Below are 19,236 nucleotides of genomic sequence, written 5' to 3'. Positions count from 1 at the left end.
ATTGAAGAAATTATGAACGTTTAAAAGTTTACTCAGTTTCTAGCAAGTTTTCCAATTTTCTCTCAGACCAGTTAACTTTTGAGGCTATTTTCCGACCATCTCCGGCAACCATTAGGCTTCCAAATAGGTATAATCTTATTCTACACTTTCCTATCTTCATTTTGATATATTATGGGTCGAATTTGGTTAAGAAACGATTAAGTTACGAAGCTTTAAAAATTGCCCAAACTTCTAGCCAAGAGTTCCAGGACACTTAACGAAGTTTTTAACGGAATAACCAAAACGATGAATGGTGGACAATCTTAGGGACCACTTCTATTGATTTGAAATCTCAGGGATCAAAATGAGGAGTTATGCAAATCTCAATGATCATTTTAGCTAAAAAGCCAAAAAAAAAAAAAAATCCGAAGGTTTGGGTCGAAAAAAGGGGCTCTTAAATAAAACATAACTGGTCGAAAACCGAAGGTTCGGGTATAAATTTGGGCTGATCCAAGTCGTGTTTCGAAGCGACGGCCCAGATTGATGAGCACTAACCTTTTGCGCAAGACAAAACGAGAGAGAGAGAGAGATACAAGAACACACCTGCTGCTACAAAGACTATCTCCGATTCCCTACTGCTCAAGATCTACCCAATCAGGTCCGCTTCTCTTCTCTTTGTGTAAATTACTTGAATTTTGTGTCGTGAATTTACATACGCATTGCTTTTCATGGTTGATTCGTGCTTAAATTTTTGGGGTTGGAGAGAGCGAGTAAAACCCCAGCTGGGTACCGTTTGTTTGTTTTCAATCAGTCCAATTACTCGCCGTTTAGGAGGAATTAGTGACAGTTTTTTTTTTCTGGGTTCTTTTCTTCAGCGGTTTTAGAAGTCGAATAAGGTAAAAGATGAAGCTTTTTGTTCATTTCTGATATTTCTAGGTCATATTCTGATAGTATTTTGATATTTCCTGAGAATTTCGTCACTTTAGCCTTGTTAGCGAGATCAATTTTTCATCTTCATGGTTTTGAAGTAGAATCTTCTCGTATGTTTAGCGAATATCGGGTTTATTGGTTGTGATTCTAATTCCAATGCTTTCCGTTCGACTTTGAAGTAGTCAATGCGTAAACTTTGCTTGTTCTTGACCTAGTAGGCTTGTCGGCTTTTCTGATTCGCCGACGGTGCTAAATAAAATTCAATGTGTTTCCTTGAATGGTTAAGTTACAGTATCTTCATTGGATGTGGAAATTAGTAGGAATTTTCTACTGCTATAGGACTTGTAGTATTTTTTATCGATTCCCGATAGTTTTGGTAGGAAATTGGAGTCAGAAAAGACTGGAAATAAGCTATGGTTGTAATTAAGGTATAGGATTTTAACCTGGATACCGGGAACAATTTATATAGTTTTCAGGTTTAAATTCGAATCTTCTCGTAAATTAGCTAGTATCAGGTTTATTGGTTATGGATCTAGTTCTGTTCTTTTCCCTTTCAAGTTGTACTCAGAAGTAGTCTACACTTAAATTCTGCTAGTTATTGACCTAGTAGCCTTGTCCATTGTGTTGAGATGTGTATTGATGCTATATAAACTTCAACCTCTTTCTTTGAAGGGTTGTGTTATAATATCTTTATTGATGTGGGAATTGGTGTGGTTTTTCTACTGCTGTAAGACTTGTTTGCCTCTGGCAAATACGTGAACAGTTGGCCCTGTAGTTGAGCAGTTCTCTTAAAGGAGTAGATAGTAACTTTCTTACTGCATGTATTAGTGATCGCGGCAGATAATAACATCAAAGTGGACGATGCAAGATGTGTTATTTATATTTGTTTGTTAGGAGGTTGGTATATCTGCAGACACGTACCAATATTTTCTGTATTCCCAATCCATGAAACCAGAAAAAGGGGTGGAAGTCTTTACCACATATTGAAATTATATCGATATATTCTAAGGCCATTAGGGAGGGGAAAGCTCTCCATTCACCGAAAAATCAGTAGTATAGATGTATGCAATTTTTTTTGGAACCTTGATATTCAGCTATTGGGAACAACTGGATTTGAAGCAGCATAATGTGAACAGGAACATTTTGCAGCTAGATTGAAAATGCAGCTACAAAAACTTGCAGAGAATTTCAGTCTTTTATGCGTTATTTCTAAATCTGACAACTTTGTGGAAAGTTTACCCCTTCAAGTCCAGTTTGGAACTCAGTGATGTTGCTGAAGTATATTTTGTTTTAATAATTCAACTTTATTTACTGGAACCTACAAGAACTATTCTTTTCTTCCTTTCCACTGTATGGTAAATTTCAAGAGCCACTTCAATTAGTGTTTTTCCTTTCTTCTAATACAATTTTTTTTTTTTTGTTTTGTTTTTTTTATGAGTAACAATGATTTCTTGGTTCTACTACGTATTTCTATTGTTTCTATAGATACTATTTGTGAAGATGACTTGTTTATTTGATGCATTCCTGACTCGTTTAATTCCATGTTCTTATAAAAAAACTGAGATAATTGCCATTGATACTTCTTATGGGCTGGTATTTATTCAATTTCATTGTAATTCTTCCAGTGTGATACCAAATGTCTCGAAGGTATGACAGCCGCACGACGATCTTCTCTCCTGAAGGTCGTCTCTACCAAGTTGAGTATGCTATGGAGGCCATTGGAAATGCAGGGACTGCAATTGGGATATTGTCGAAAGATGGAGTTGTGTTGGTAGGTGAAAAGAAGGTGACTTCCAAGCTCCTTCAGACCTCTACATCAACAGAGAAGATGTACAAGATTGATGACCATGTTGCATGTGCCGTGGCTGGGATAATGTCTGATGCCAACATCCTGATCAACACAGCCAGGGTTCAAGCACAGCGCTACACATTTGCTTACCAAGAGCCAATGCCAGTTGAGCAACTAGTCCAGTCTCTCTGTGACACAAAACAAGGCTACACGCAGTTTGGTGGGCTCCGTCCATTTGGCGTTTCGTTTCTGTTTGCAGGTTGGGACAAAAACTACGGCTTTCAGCTGTACATGAGCGACCCAAGTGGAAACTATGGCGGCTGGAAGGCTGCAGCCATTGGAGCGAACAACCAGGCAGCACAGTCAATGCTGAAGCAGGACTACAAGGATGAAATAACAAGGGAAGAGGCGGTTGAGCTTGCACTGAAGGTGCTCAGCAAGACAATGGACAGCACTAGTCTGACATCCGACAAGCTTGAGTTAGCGGAAGTCTTTGTCTTGCCTTCGGGTAAAGTGAAGTACCAGGTGTGCTCGCCAGATGCGCTGAGCAAACTGTTGGTGAAGAGTGGAGTGACTCAACCTGCCGCCGAGGCCTCTTAGGTTTCTTCGTTATAATGGACGTGATTTTCAGAATATGATTTGGCATTATAACATTTGAATTGTATGTTTGATCACTTTGTATGACTTTCTTTCAAAACATACGATGGATTTTAGCTTTGCTATAATTCCTTCTGAATTCTAACATTAAAGCTCGATGGAATTTGGTCTTCTAGAATACGTTCCCACGGAACATAGGCATAGGAATTTAACACTTTAACAACACTACAACGCGAAGTGACACTCAGTAAAAAATAAAAACGATGCCTTCATTGTATAGCGAGGATAACTGAATGTTTTCATTGTAAAATCTTATCCATAAATATTTCATTCGATTTGGAGACAGTTAGGCATATGATTTCTGCTTTGATTACTTCATGGTTTTACGAGTGTTGTTCTCAACACAATGATGAAAGAGGTAATTTTCTTTTGATACATTGATGAAAGAGGTAGTAAATAGCTTAGGTTACAAAAGGTTGACACGTTGGTCCGCCAGTGCTACAAGAAGGGTTTTGTATAAATATACATAATGAGTGGGGCTATTCATATATTCGTTTTTATCTTTCACTTATTTTTTAATTTCTGACCGTTAATAAAATGAATTGAATAAAATTAATGGACACTAACTACATCAAACTACAAGTAAAATATTGATTTGCCTTCTTTCCGGTGCTTCAACTTGGGTAAGTTTGCTGCCTGCATGCATTGTTCACCAGTAGAATTTAGGTTCGTGAGGCGTTTTTCATTGTATCTTTGTATCTACATATTTTAATATTTGTACTGTCTTTGATTTGTAGCTACATAGATAGATTTTAGTTTTGTACTTTGAAATTAGAGGAAAACAAATAAAAATAGTTTGAAAATTTTGATTTTTAACGATACGGACAAAATAAAGGGTAAAGTGAATAGTAACAGGATTGACCTTTTAGTGTAAAAATATGGTTTTTCGTTAAAGTAAATAGTACCGGAAGCTTTTTGTTAAAATTCTCTTAAATTAGATGTAAACTTTTTTTTGCATCATCTGATTTACTCTTGTTTGTAGCCCGTCGTTCAGTTTTTTGCATCATCTGAACAGATATGTTTGATCTCAATCTCTTTTTGTGCATATTATTTTGCAATGTTCATAGGGTTTCATGCATTCAAGGATGAGAGGTCGCGTGGAATCTTTGATTGATGTAGTATTTTACCTTTCCAGTATAATTCAAGCTACATTATCTCTATTTCTTCAGTTGCTTGATAATATCTTGAGTGATTCTATATTAACCCCCCGCCATTCTGAAAATTTTAAATTGATTTTACCTTGAAAAACGTCTAGATTCAGACAACTGCCGATGATATAATTAGTAGCAATGAATCCCATCTGAAATGAAATAGCACACGAAGAAACGGAGCCGAAACCAGAGGATTGAATTTTGGGGCTGGGGAGACAAACTCTGTTGAGTGCGGCAGATAAGTTCTCTGCTGTTCTACCCGGTTGCATTGACAAATGTGTAAAATCGACATATTTTTTTTCCCTCAGGCTCTTGATCGTGCTGAACCCGGTATGGAAAATGAAAAGAACGATGCTCAAAGTAGATCCTTCAAACGGCTGGTTTGTAATCAATTTAATGCTTTTTCAAAAACCATAATGATGAAATTGGTGTACCGGACCCCAAGAAAGTATGTCCTCCAATGAATTGCTCGAAGATAATAGAGAACCATTGTTTGATGCAGTACAAGTGGTTGTATTTGGTTTCTCTACAAGTGTAAAAGAGAAGAAGAGTAAACTGTCGGTTTACCCCCTGAACTTTCACCTCACTTTCGATTTCCCCCCTGAACTTTTCCATTGGAAAATTAAGGACTCAAACTAATTTTTTTAGCCAATTTGCCCCCTACCGTTAGTTTTTCATATATTCCATCCATATTTCCGTTAAGTGATACCATGTGCACAACATGTGAGGGTAGTTAAGTCATTTCACTCTTAAAAATGATTAAAAAACTAAAAATAATAAAAAAAGCAAAACTTTCCCTCTATTTTTTCCCGCTAATTCCTATCCTCGATTTTATTTTTGCCTCTCATTCCTATGCATGAGAAATGACATATGGTGTTATTGTCTACCATTTTTATTTTCTCTAACAAATTAATAATTTGACAAATGCTAATGGTGCTATTGTCTCCAAAGCAGTGCATTAATATAAGAAACCCTAGTCTTTTTTATGGACATGTTTCTTATATTAATGCACTGCTTTGGAGACAATAACACCATAAGCATTTGTCAAATTATTAATTTGTTAGAGAAAATAAAAATGGTAGTACATGCTTCAAAAAAAAATTAACTTAGCTACTTATGAAGACAATAACACCATATGTTATTTCTCATGCATAGGAATGAGAGGGAAAATTAAAATTGAGGATAGGAATTAGCGGGAAAAAATAGAGGGAAAATTATTATTATTATTTATTTTCAGTTTTTAATCATTTTTAAATTGAAATGACTTAACTATCCTCATATGTTATGCACATGGTCTCACTTAACGGAAATATGGATGGAATATATGAAAAACTAACGGTAGGGGGCAAATTGGCTAAAAAAATTAGTTTGAGTCCTTAATTTTCCAATAGAAAAGTTCAGGGGGGAAATCGAAAGTGAGGTGAAAGTTCAAGGGGTAAACCGACAGTTTACCCAAGAGAAGAATATACGTTCACTTTTATCTACTTTATCAACAAAGTGTTATTTTGTTAATTCCAGGTTAATACATAAATTTTTCTGGGAACATTTATTGAAACATAGAATTCTTTTATTCAATACATAAGTAGCAAGGGCAAAAAACACAAAGCAGAAAGGGAAAAACATCACATATATATATAGTACAATCAAACTTCAGAAAACATTCTTCGGAAACAAGCTACTTTCAATGCAATTGCTAATGCTAACTTATCATTGATCTTGTATAAGAATTGAAAATAGACATACCTCCACGATGCCTTTAAGATCAATGTGCCGCAAACGCCCCAAAAACCTACGATGAAGCCAAGTACCACGCTGACATAGAACCACAACTTATCAGCATTTCCTTCTTCATTCTTATCTTTTGCATCCTTAGCTGGGAGAATATCATCTCCAGGGCACTTATTTGAGAGAGGAACGCCACATAGCAATGGATTTTCCATATAAATGGATGAAAAATTGAGCGTTTGAAGCTGGTATCCCGAAGGAATTCTTTCGGACAAGTTGTTGTAAGACAAGTTCAAGTGGTTTAAAAATGTTAAAGATGATAAGCTTTGAGGAATCTGTCTCGAGAGGTGGTTGTGTGAGAGATCAAGAGTTTCGAGCGAACGCAAGTTTCCGACCTTGGAGGGGATCTTTCCAGTCAATTGATTCATGGACAAATTCAAGGTGCCCAATTGAATGAGATTGCTTATTTCTTCAGGGATTTCACCTTTTAAATTATTTGATGAAAGATCAATGCTCTTGACAAAATCTAGAGTGTTGTTGTACACAAGCTCGCTTCCTTTTAGTGTCAGTGTGGCTTGCTCATTATAATTAGGATAGCCTTCATCATAATTAACATTGACCAGCAAAGTCAAATTGTTTAAACACTTGGGAATGGTACCTGAAAGGCTATTGTGACTAAGGTCAAGGATAGTAAGGTACTGAAGATTGCACAGTTGCTGGGAAATTTGTCCACTTAAATAGTTGGACCGTAATCGTAGCCTTAGCAACAATTTTGATCCTCCTATCCATAGAGGTATGTTACTAGATAACTTGTTGCCTCCGAGATCAATACTCATCAAACTAGAACAATTTTGCAAGGTATCAGGAATTTCACCGCTAAAATTGTTGTTGTTGAGCTTTAATACCATCAGTGAACTGAATACCTCCAATGAAGTGGGAATATTACCAGATAGATTGTTGTGACCAACATCTAGAAACACCATATTGCTCCCCACACTCCATGCATGAGGGAATTCTCTAGAAAATTGATTGCTCCTTAGAGACAAAGTACTCAAATTTTGCATGTTGCAAACAGATGGAGGAATAATGCCATTCAAATGATTCTCAGAAAGAGACAATTCATTCAAATTAGGCATCATTTGGTCAATATTTGAGGAAATTGGCCCGGAAAATAGATTGCTTTCAAAAATCAGGTACTTGACATTAGTGGACCACCAAAGTGGGAGTGGACCCTCCAATTGATTATGACTCAAATCAATAAGTTCTAATTTGGGAAATTTCAAATGAGATGGAAAGTTTCCACGAAATTGGTTGTAAGACAAGTCTAGTAGGATGAGCTGGGAAGATATCTTCGACAACCATTCCTCTGATATGGAATATGAGATTCCATTACCACGAAGCCCAACATAAGACAATTCAGTTTGAGATTGGAGCCATACCCAAAAACCAAGACTTATCTGACAGTGTATGATCTGAATAGTGTGGAGCTTGAAAGGAGGAACCCAATCATAAGCCACGTTGAAAATGAGGGACACGGGTTGGTATCGGCCTCCTACACCAAAATGTTGTAATCTAGTAAGATTTATGAAATGGGCCTCCGTTAGAATGGCTTCCCATGAATTATGAGACAGATCTAGGTAAAGTAGGTTGGTGAGTTGTCCTATACTTTCTGGAATGGAGCCATTCATTTTATTACTAGACAAGTCCAATGTCACGAAAGATGACAAGTTTCCAATGGAGAATGGAATTGAGCCCCACAAATTATTGTCCCCAAGGTTGAGATGATGCAAACTTTTTAACATTCCTAAGGAGGCCGGCAATTGGCTTTCCAGACTGCACCCAGACAAATCTAGTGACTCTAATGAAGGAAGCATGTTAATATCATATGCCCAACTGACTCCTGTGCTTCTAAGGTTCATGTCTCTGAGATTAATGGATTTCAGGGAAGAAAGGTGAGAAAGCCAATTCAAGTTTCTGGAAGATAAGTTGTAATTCCTCCCGAAGTCAAGAATGTTCAGGCTTGACAGGTTACCAAAAGAAGGGGGAATCTCTCCCTCAAATGATGCAAAGGAAAGGTTGAGATACTGCAAGCTTTTAAGCTCCCCAAAGAACGTAGGAATTTGATTGCTACGAAAAAAGTTGTTGCTTAGGTCCAGGTAATTTAAATGTTTTAGACTAAGCAAAGAATTATTTATCTTACCTCCCAAGCAAGACTCTTCATCATAAGCCGCCGGCTCATCTCGTGTATCATAAAAATCGAAATATGGATATGGATTTTGGAGGTCCATCTTCACAACATGACCGGTGCGGTTGTCGCATGAAATCCCTTCCCATTGACAGCAATCGTGACCCACCCAAGAAGAAAGCCTACCAGAATGGTCAACAAGGTCATTTTTAAAGTTGAGAAGCGCTCGTCGTTCTTCCTCAATGCATATTATTGATTTCACAGTCCTAGTGCTCGGAGTTCCGGTATCACCCAAGCAGAGTATATCAGTGGGTAGATACGAAGACGCCAAAAAGAGAATGAGAAAGCAGTGAGAAATATTGAGGTGATTGATAGGTTTGAACAAGTTTTTCGCACACAAGGTATCCATTGGAGAAGTCAATGTATAATTCCCAATTGGTTGCAGAAAAATCAATATATATAGGAATCAATGAGCAAGTAAAAGGAATAACGTCGAATCTCAACTATGGATTATAATATAGACAAAATCATGTAAATTTTGGCATCAACATCTTTGGTGGGTTGGTGGGTTTCTGAAAGAGAAAGGAGTTAAATAGGCTTTATAAACCACTTTACATTAGCACTAATCAATAATCATGACTTATTGACTCAAAAGTCTTGGTAAATGACATATTTAATCGTAACAGGATCTTTGTTATAAAAAAATAATTATTATGCTTGAAAATTAAGGAATAAAGTGTAATTTAGTCTTACTAACGGTGGATTGACTGAATAAAGTAGTTATTTTCAATTCATTGTATTTTGGGTTCAATTTTTTCCTCACACTTTAGTGTACATAATGTTAGGAATATAGTTATAGGTGGAAATATTGATATGCAAATTTATTGAAATATCGATATCGGTTGCTTTAACGAAAAATGATGAAAATTTGCTAAAAAAGGCAAAATTTTAAAATAAAACTTTCGAGACTATCATATGAAACCGATGTATGAATCAAGAAGTCTACCAAATTTGACTAGATTAGCAAATCGGGATTAAAATAGAGAAGACCATGTAAAGTTTTGGCATCGAAGTGTTTGCCTCTTTGGTGGGTTGGTGGGTTTCTGAAGGAGTAAGGCTTATTAACCATTAATCACTAGCAATCATGGCTTATTGACTTAAAGTCTTGGTAAATGGCATATCACTAATAGTTACTCACAACAGAATCTTTGTTATAAAAAAATTATTATTATGTTTGGAAATTAAGGAATAAATTCTCATTTAGTCTTGCTCTAGTAGATTGAACAGTTCTTTTTAACTCAATGTGTACTGAGTTCAAACATTTTCCCCATATTTTAGTGTCGATTAGAGTAATAATATCGTTTTTTTTTTAAGTTGGTCTTTGTGCATGCATTTTCCTGTGTGCTTGCTTCTCATTCAATGAACTTGCATCTCTCTGCTCTGCCTTTTTCCTCTTGTTTCAGCATTTCACTTTCTCTACAAATATTTACCAACCATAACCTAACGTAATTTCTCACTTTCCAAATACTAGCCTTTCTGTACAAACATACGCGCAAGCGGAAGTCCTTTTATTTATTACGAGCGATGCGCAATCTCTTAAATATATTTGATAAATGTGCAAATGAAAATGACTTTAATGTTTAATTGTACGATGTAGGTCACATTTTTTCAAGGTATCATGACCAAATGATGGTATGTTTTGATACATTGATCCAAAACATTGAATGAACAGTATATACATACAAAAACATAAAGTCTACTTGTAATGTGATGGTGCCATTACCAAATCATGGTCTCTTTAACCATGGTCCGTTTTATTGTATCAAGCAAAGAAAAATATTAAAAATATGTACATATGTAAACAAGGCATCTACTTGTGACATCAAAGTCATGCTTGCCACCTATTTGTTTGCACTAATTCTTCAGATTTTCAAAGTCAATTTACAAGCACTAATGCACTATAATGCACAATCCCAAATATAAAAGGTTGCAAGGAATTTGATAAAAAAAAAAAGTCTTTTTTTTTATAAAAGTCATTTGACAAGAATTTTATTATGAGAAGGTATATATATTGTGAAATTATTAATATGTATAATTAAAAGTTATGGCCAACATAAGTTTTAACCCAAGTGCCTTTAACTTTGACAATTTACTCGTAGCAATACTTCTACTCTAGTTACTTGAAAAAAAACTGAAAATACTTTGTCAAGTTTGAGTTAACAAATTATAATCATGTTTATGAAATTAAATAATAAGAAATGTTACCTTAATCTTGTACTTCAACCTTTTCAGTTTAAGATGAGTGTGATGCTTGTAAAACTGGCAAAAAATGCAATTTTATTTATGGTAGCAAAACTTCTATACTAATAACTGGCTTTATAATGCCACAACTAAATGTATTTTGGGAGACAAAACTCTAGCATTCACGTAGCAAAAACGAATAAGGAAAACACACGCAAAAAAACCCACACTTATGCTCTCTAAAAACTAGAAATTCAATGAACGCCCTTCCCCTTAAATACGATTTTCCAACAATATACACCTTCCCCATAAATACGATTCTCCAACGATTGTCCAACAATATATGTTTGGCTGGTCGAATTGTAATTGCGTTGGCCGTTCCATGATGTATTATTGGGGTTGGAAATACTCAAAAAAAAAAAATATATATATATATATATATATATATAAAATTGGCTACAATACTTACATGTATTATTGCCTACGAATATATAACTTTCTTTACCAAAACAACAATATTTACTCTGTTTACTTGCTGCTTTATCACAAATTGGTTTTTTTCAGTTTTTTTATTTATGGGGGTAATTGAAACACGACCTGACTAGAAAAAAAGAAATCAAATAACAAATGCTGTCCCAGTCCCACCATGAAATTGCAAGGAACGTGCGAGTGGGGTGGGGGACTAGACTGTAAAGGTGCGTTTGTTGCACTGGACTATCTCGGATTGAATTAGCTTCACGGGCTAAACTAGACTGACTTAAACTAGACTAAACTGGACTAGCTTAGTGAAATGTTTGGTACAGTGTCGAACTAAGTCACAGACTTTTTTTTTTGCCATTTTTAATTCACTTTTGGCTCAAAAATTATACAAAAATTAATAATTAAAGGGCAGTGAACCCAAGCAAATTTTCTTTCCCCTTCCTTCCTTTACCCTTCCTCGTTTCTCTTCTCCATCATTTTCTCTCTATCAAATTATGCATCAATCTCTTACTTTTCTTGTATAATTAAGAGACTTTGTTGGTTAACCATTCGCCAAGCCTTCAGAGATTCCAAAAAGAAAGGCAAGCCTTCCAATAACCAATTAAACCTGCAAATCCTAGAAGAAAAAAAAAATTCCAGAAACTAGAAAAAAAATAAACCCAAAAACCCAGAACAAAAATTTATTTACTGAGATTGCGAAGCAGTCATGGCGGAGATGACCCAGTCGATGGGGAGGCAAGCTGAAGGCAAAGCCAAAATCAGTAGCTTCAAAGCCACAACCATGGCAATAGCGAAGGAGAAGAAGATGACGGAAATGACCCAATCGACGAGGTCATCATCGGAGATGAAGAAGTCGACGAGTTCGTCGATGGAGATGAAGCCGCGCCCGAAGCTTGTGCCGTCGAAATCGAGGTCGGAGAGGTGATTCGAGCAGAACGAAGAAGTTCTTAGCTAGTCCGATGGTTTTCGAGGGGACACGCTAAGAACGGCTAGTGAGGTTGTTAGTGAAAGCGAATCCTGGCTAATCCCATTAAAACTAGTCCAGCCAGGAAACAAACACGGGACTGGACTAATCTTTAGTCTAGTCCAGTCCACTGAACTTTAGTGAGGGGAAACAAACACCCCCTAAGACTCTTATTTGTTTTTTACTAATTAGCCGTGGAAAATCTTGGCACACTAATTAGTGTTTAGCTGACTTTGAAAAGTGAGTCACCAGTATTTGTTAGGCAGAAAATAAATTAAACTAATTCGTCTAACATCCAGTCCAGACAACAAATTCCAGTCAAGAAGAAAACAAGCAAACAAGAACAAGAACAGAAACATTCGATTGTAACTTTGGTTTGCAGCGACGAGAGCTAAAGATGAAGAATTCCTCGGTTTGTTCAATCGCGTAGTGCAACTACATTTGTAAATTCGAATACAGGGAAGAATAAAAATTCAAAAAAAAAATAAAATGAAATCACATGGTACATGAATTTCATGGTTACATAAAATTTCCTTTGGGTTCAATAATGACTTCTATATTTCTTTTCTAGTCAAAATTTCTTTTGAAAACAAGCCACTCCCACTGAAATTGCTAGCATTATCTTATCTTTAATATTATCGAACCATCCAAAAAGCGATAAAACTTGCAAGACACAACAAAAAATGGATATTTCCCAATAGAGAGCTATTTCTCAATCCAAAGAGATCACAGTTTAATTTGTTTGGAGCCAATCAGTGTTTGAGGGACAAAAGTCTTGTTAACAAGTTGCTACGTGCCAGATTATTTTTTCCATTTAAAATAATAGGGAGACCATATATCTAAACTATATTTTATAGAACATGTGATGCATGGTTTAATTATTTATTTATTTAATGATTTAAAAAAGGAATTCAATTATCAACCGCCACATCAGATGATTTACAAAATATGATTTAAATAAACGGTCTCTCTAGTATCACTATTTCACATTTTACCTTTTTTTTTTGTGGTTGAACAATGATATTTTTACACTAATGGGTGGAAGAGTAGGCCAAGCCTCACAATGGGCTAGCAATAATGTGGTTCAATTCACCTTTGGTAAGAATCCTTACAAGTGAAGAAGAATATCATTAAACCGTAGTATTAAGTGGTATCCCAATAGTTGAATTAAACATGGTAAAATACCAAAAATATATATGACAATATTTGAAAATTTCTTGTATATTCATTAATCTCCAAAGTAGAGCATATATAGAAGTTACAATTGATATTACTTATGTACTTCGTTAATTTGAGACAACAGACTACTATTTACATTTTAATTAATATATAAAACTCGCAACACCAATATAACCGGTGTGGTGAGTGTGCTCATGGTCTTTGGTTAAAGGTTGACAGGAATTGGTAAATGGACCGGCCCAGTTTGTAATTAGAACGGGGCGGGGCAGAACCCATCCGGTAATAATGGGCTTGTTGCTCTTTCGCATCGACCAAACGAGTCCTTTTTCCTTATTCCTCGGTTAAAATTACATTAGCTAAACAAGTTATCATTTTGCTCTTTGTGGCTTTTGTGTTCTGTGCTTTGGCTACCAAGAGGGACTGTGGTAGATGCCTTCGATAATGCGAGCTTGTTAAACTCTGGTACCCTCCAACCTACGCTTCCTTGGATCTATTTACTCTTGTTTTGACGTGTTTTAATTGCTAAGTGTGATGGTTTAAATACCAGTTAAGAATTTGTGGATGCAAGACGTACAGTTATTTTCCCTCATCACGTGGAAGGCAAGAAATTGGATCGAACAGTTTGGAGTTTAACAACTTTTCATGCTTATGTTAGTTACCAGGTTAAGGTGTGACCTTTTTCACCTAAACTTGTTCTTTCCATCTTTTGCCCTCATTACTTGAACAAATTATGTTATATTACTTTCTATTGATGACTTGATATGATATTATCTGGAAATTGTATAAAGTTAGTATCTTATGTTCAGGAAGTAAGATTTTTTTCTTTGTCATATATGTTTTTGCTTTGTCTAATTTACTCTTGTTTACAGCTCGTTGTTCAGTTTTTCTGGACTTCGTAATGGTGGACCAACTTCATAGTCCTTGTCCCGCACAACTTTTATGTTATGTCCGTTTGTAAGTTATTGACTGTGATTGCAGCTTGGAAGCGTCTATATATGTCTTCACTGATTAATATGTATGTATTTCTCCATTTGTTTGATCTCATTATGTTTTTGAACATATTGTTTTGCAGTGTTCAGAGGTTTTCATGCATACTTGATTTTACCTTGAGAAAAAGGAATCTGAATTTGAATGGAAAATGGAAAATTCTTTTTCCCATCTTCCACCCTCCCCTCCTCCCTCCTCTCTCAGTACATGCACATGTTTTGTTAACTTGACTCATCAGTATTTTGTATCACAAGCAAAGAGATCGAACGTAGCTTTTCTTTTACTTGTGTTTGATCCCTAGATTGCAATGAATCCCATCTGAAATGAAATAGCACAAATGGCAAGTCATAGCCTCTAAATCTTGCGAAGAAATGGAGCCGAATATAGAGGATTGAATTTTGGGAATGGGGGAGACAAACTGTGTTGAGTTTGAGGTTAGTTTGCAGTCTGAAATACAGCCTTTTACTTTAGTCTATTGGAGTGCAGGAAATAAGTTCTTTGCTGTTTTACCCGGTTGCATTGACAAATGTGTAAAAGTATACATATGTTTTTTTTCCCTCAGGCTCTTGATCGTGCTAAACCCGGTATGGAAAATGGAAAAAAAGGCTGCTCAAGGTAGATCCTTCAAACGGCTGGTTTGTAATCAATTTAATTCTTTTTCAAAAACCATAGTGATGAAGTTCGTCTACTCTTACTGAAAGACGTATTTCTCTTGATGTGTTGCATTGTAGAGCCTGAAGGAAGCCAGGACCAATTCAAGCTAATAAAGGACACGCTCCTACCGGACCCCAAGAAAGAATGTCGGCAAATGAATAGCTCGAAAATAATAGAGAACCATTGTTTGATGCAGTACAAGTGGTAGAATTCTTTTATTCAATACATAAATTACAATTACCAAAAACACAAAGTAGAAAGGAAAAAAAATCAGATTATCATAGTATTATCTAATATAAGAAAACATTCTTTGGAAACGAGCCACTTTCATTGCAATTGCTAGTGCTACCTTATCTTTGATGTTGTCAAAGAATTACAAATAAGCATACCTCCACGATGTCTTGAAGACCAACGTGCTGCAAATGCCCCAAAAGCCTACAATAAAGCCAAGTACCACGCTGACATAAAACCACAACTTATCATCATTTCCATCTTCATTCTTGTCTTTTGCATCTTTAGCTAGGAAAGTGTCATCACAAAGGCACTTAGTTGAGAGAAGAGTCCCACATAGCGATGGATTTTCCATATAAATGGACGAATCATTGAGTGTTTGAAGCTGGTTTCCCCAAGGATTTCTTCCAGACAAGTTGTTGTAAGACAAGTTCAAGTGGGACAAAGAGGCTAAAAATGACAAGCTTTGAGGAATCTGTCCTGAGAGGCGGTTGTGTGAGAGATCAAGAGTTTCGAGCCAACGCAAGTTTCCGATCTTGGAGGGGATCTTTCCAATCAATTGATTCATGGACAAATTTAAAGTGCCCAATAGAATTGCTTATTTCTTCAGGGATTTCACCTTCTAAATTATTTGATGAAAGATCAATGATCTTTACAAGACCTAGGGTCGTGTTGTAATCAAGTTCTCTTCCTTTTAGCGTGAGTGTGGCTTGCTCACCATATGTAATAGAGTTTGTATCTGGATCATCCACCAACGAAGTCAAATTCTCCAAACACATGGGAATAGTACCTCAAAGGTTGTTGTTGCTAAGGTCGAGGATATGAAGGTGCTGAAGATTGCACAGTTACCGGGAAATATGTCCACTCAAATAGTTGGACCGTAATCGTAGCATAAAGAACATGTGTACATTTGATCCTCCTATCCATTGTGGTATTTCTCGAGAGAACTTGTTGTCTCTGAGGTCAATACTCATCAAACTAGAACAATTTTGCAAGGAATCAGGAATTTCACCACCAAAATTGTTGTTGTTGAGCTTTAATATTTCCAATGAACTTAATACCCCTAGTGAAGTGGGAATGTTATGAGAGAGATTGTTTTGACTAACATCTAGAAACAACATAGGGCTCTCTACACTCCATGCATGAGGGAATTCTCCAGAAAATTGATTGCTCCTTAGAGACAAGACTTCCAATTTTTGCATGTTGCAAACCAAGGAAGGAATAGTGCCATTCAAATTATTCTCAGAAAGAGATAGAATACTTAAATTTGGCATCAATTGGTCAATATTGGATGTAATTGGCCCGGAAAATAAATTGCTTTCAAGAGAAAGGACAGAGAAATTAGTGGACCACCAAAGTGGGAGTGGGTCCTCCAACTTATAATGACTCAAATCAATGGTGTCTAAATTTGGGAATTTCAAATGGGATGGAAAGTTTCCATGAAATTGGTTATAAGATAAGTCTAGAAAGATGAGTTGGGAAGATATCTTCAACAACCATTCCTCTGGTATGGAATCTTCAAATATTCCATTACCACTAAGAGTGACGTCGATCAGTTCAGTTTGAGATTGAAGACATACCCCAAAACCATGACTTACCCTACAATTTATGATCTCAATTGTGTGGAGCTTGAAAGGAGGAACCCTATCATAGGTCACGTCAAAAATGAGGGATTTTTCGTCTCCTACTAGAAAATATTGTAATCTGGTAAGATTTATGAAATGAGCTTCAGTCAGATTACCTTCCCATGAATTATCAGACAGAAGTAGGAAAACTAGCTCCGAGAGTTGTCCCAGGCTTTCTGGAATGGAGCCGTTCATATCATTATCAGAGAGGTCTAATGTTTTCAAGGATGACAAGTTTCCAATGGAATCTGGAATTGAGCCCCACAAATGATTTCCTCCAAGTTTAAGATTCTGAAAACTTTTAAACATTCCTAAGGAAGCCGGCAGTTGGCTTTGCATCCCACAATAACGCAAATCTAGTGACTCCAATGTATTATTTGGACAATTTGAGAAACGCTTCCAAAACTCTTCCATTCCCCATCAAAATTGTTTTGGGTAAGACTCAAAAACTTTAGCTTGCATAAATTTCCAAGGACTTTGGGAATTTGACCTTTTAAACCTGTTTCAGATAAATCAAGGTATTTCATAGATTTGAAATTTGCAAATTCACTTGGGAAGGTATCACTCAAATCATTAAAGGATAGATTAAGTGTTATGAGGCTGGTAAGATTAAAAAGCTAACTGTGAAATGCAAAATTTTTTATATGATTCTGTGACAAATCAAGGACTAAAAGTGATGTCAAATTAATGTGTTGCAGTGAGATGAGTGGAAGACTTTCATTTAGGCACGAACGTAAGTGTAACTCTAACAATGAAGGAAGCACGAAAATATCATACGCCCAACTGCCTCCTGTGCTCCTAAGGTCAATGCCATTTAGATTAAGGTATTTTAGAGAAGAGAGGTGAGACAGCCAATTCTGGAAGATGAGAGTTGATTCCACCCAAGGTCAAGAAAATTGAGGCTTGACATGTTACCAAGAGAAGGAGGAATCTCTCCCACAAATGATGCAGAGGAGAGGTTGAGAAATTGCAAACTTTCAAGCTCCCCAAAGAACTTAGGACTTTGATTGCTTTGAAAATCATTATCGCTTAGGTCCAGGTAATTTAAATGCTTCAAGCTCAACAGAGATGCATTTATCTTACCTCTCAAGCGAGACCTTTCATGAGCCGACTCGCTCCACTCGATATCATATTGGGCATATGGATTTGGATCCCGGAGGTCCATCTTCACGACACGACCAGTGCTGTTGTTGCATGAAATTCCTTCCCATCGACAGCAATCGTGACCCACCCAAGAGGAAAGCCTACCAGAAGAATCAACAAGATGTTGTTTAAAGATGAGAAGCGCTTGTCTTTCTTCGTGAATGCATGAATTTGTTTTCACAGTGCTTGAAAGTTCATCACTAGCCAAACAGAAACAAGGTTTAGTACTACTCTGCTTGTAGGAAGAGACCAAAAGCAATAGAAGGAAATAGGGAGCAATACTGAGGCGATGGATAGGATTGCATAAATTTGCAAAGCTATACATTGTCGTAAAAATCGAGTTTTCTTTGCTTTCTTTGGTGCAGGTGGCTACTGAGCATAATGACCGAATACTTATGGGGAAGTTAGGGAAGTGTAAAATCAATATTCAAATTATCACCCGCCCGATTTCAAGTGGGCAGCCCATTTTACATGTTTGCCACTTGCAAGTCCACTGAATTTGACTAGATTAGCAAAACCATGTAAAGTTTAGGAATCAAAGTCTTTAGAGCGTGCTTAAACCACATTATTGCTAACTCATTGTAAGGCGGAGGCTCACCCCCCTTTTCTTAAGTGCAGATAATATCGTTTATTAAAGAAAAAATAAAAAGTATTCAAGGGGTGTTTGTCTGCCCTTACTAAGTTTTATTAAACTTGACTGGCTTAACTAGAATTACTAAATTCGTGTTTGGAGCAATAAGGGGCTAACTTTAATGAGATTAAATCAGACTCGTGTGGACAACATGCCTTACACGCATGAGCGTGTGACAAGAGGCTATTGTATATGTGGCTCAGAAGATAATGTGGATTCACATTTCTAAATGAAACTGATAAAGGGAACTATAGTGAAACCATACGTAAGCAACCATATATTAAAGTGGTCACTATATAGAAGCATATTATGTTGTCTCCAAGGTGCCTTACATGTTTAGTCTTGATGTAACAATAGTGCCATCCTTTTGGCCATTATACAAGATTGTATGATCACTAATCCAACAAACAATTAATTGATGTATTTAGGATTTAAGGTGTTGATTTCCTACCTATGTGTCTTGAATTTAAAATTCTCATTTTCCTAAATTATTACATTTCTTTTAAGCCCCTCCTGTTGCCTTGGTAAATTAAACAAAAAGTAAAAGTGAAGGGTGAAATATTTAAAGCAAATAAATAATGAAATGGAAATATTTTTCCATGTGCCAAAACACAGTCCGCTACAATGTAATAATAAAAATATTGAAAATTTTGGATAACTAGCCATATCCTGTACTAGGAAATTA

The 19,236-nt window shown here is 36.2% G+C and overlaps 2 protein-coding genes and 1 pseudogene across 2 annotated transcripts; 1 reads left to right on the top strand and 2 right to left on the bottom strand.

Annotated features, from left to right (window-relative positions):
- The first annotated feature begins 482 nt into the window (after positions 1–482).
- Positions 483–3,458, top strand: LOC126621763 (proteasome subunit alpha type-4). The gene is made up of 2 exons (XM_050290341.1): positions 483–637; positions 2,535–3,458. The coding sequence occupies exon 2, from the start codon at positions 2,546–2,548 to the stop codon at positions 3,296–3,298; it is 753 nt and encodes a 250-aa protein (XP_050146298.1). The 5' UTR covers positions 483–637; positions 2,535–2,545; the 3' UTR covers positions 3,299–3,458.
- Positions 3,459–6,045: 2,587 nt separating this feature from the next.
- On the bottom strand, positions 6,046–8,825 carry LOC126621761 (receptor-like protein EIX2). Its single transcript, XM_050290340.1, has 2 exons — positions 7,790–8,825; positions 6,046–7,495 (listed from the first exon to the last, which is right to left on the bottom strand). Exons 1-2 carry the CDS (start codon positions 8,823–8,825, stop codon positions 6,150–6,152), a joined length of 2,382 nt encoding a protein of 793 aa, XP_050146297.1. The 3' UTR covers positions 6,046–6,149.
- A 7,109-nt stretch (positions 8,826–15,934) lies between these two features.
- LOC126621762 (receptor-like protein EIX2) lies at positions 15,935–18,271 on the bottom strand (annotated as a pseudogene).
- Positions 18,272–19,236: the final 965 nt, after the last annotated feature.

This window comes from Malus sylvestris, chromosome 5 (assembly GCF_916048215.2).
Source record: "Malus sylvestris chromosome 5, drMalSylv7.2, whole genome shotgun sequence".
Classification (NCBI taxonomy): domain Eukaryota; kingdom Viridiplantae; phylum Streptophyta; class Magnoliopsida; order Rosales; family Rosaceae; genus Malus; species Malus sylvestris.
The sequence above is the reverse complement of the archived record's forward strand: the minus strand, read 5'-3'. Positions and strand labels throughout refer to the sequence as shown.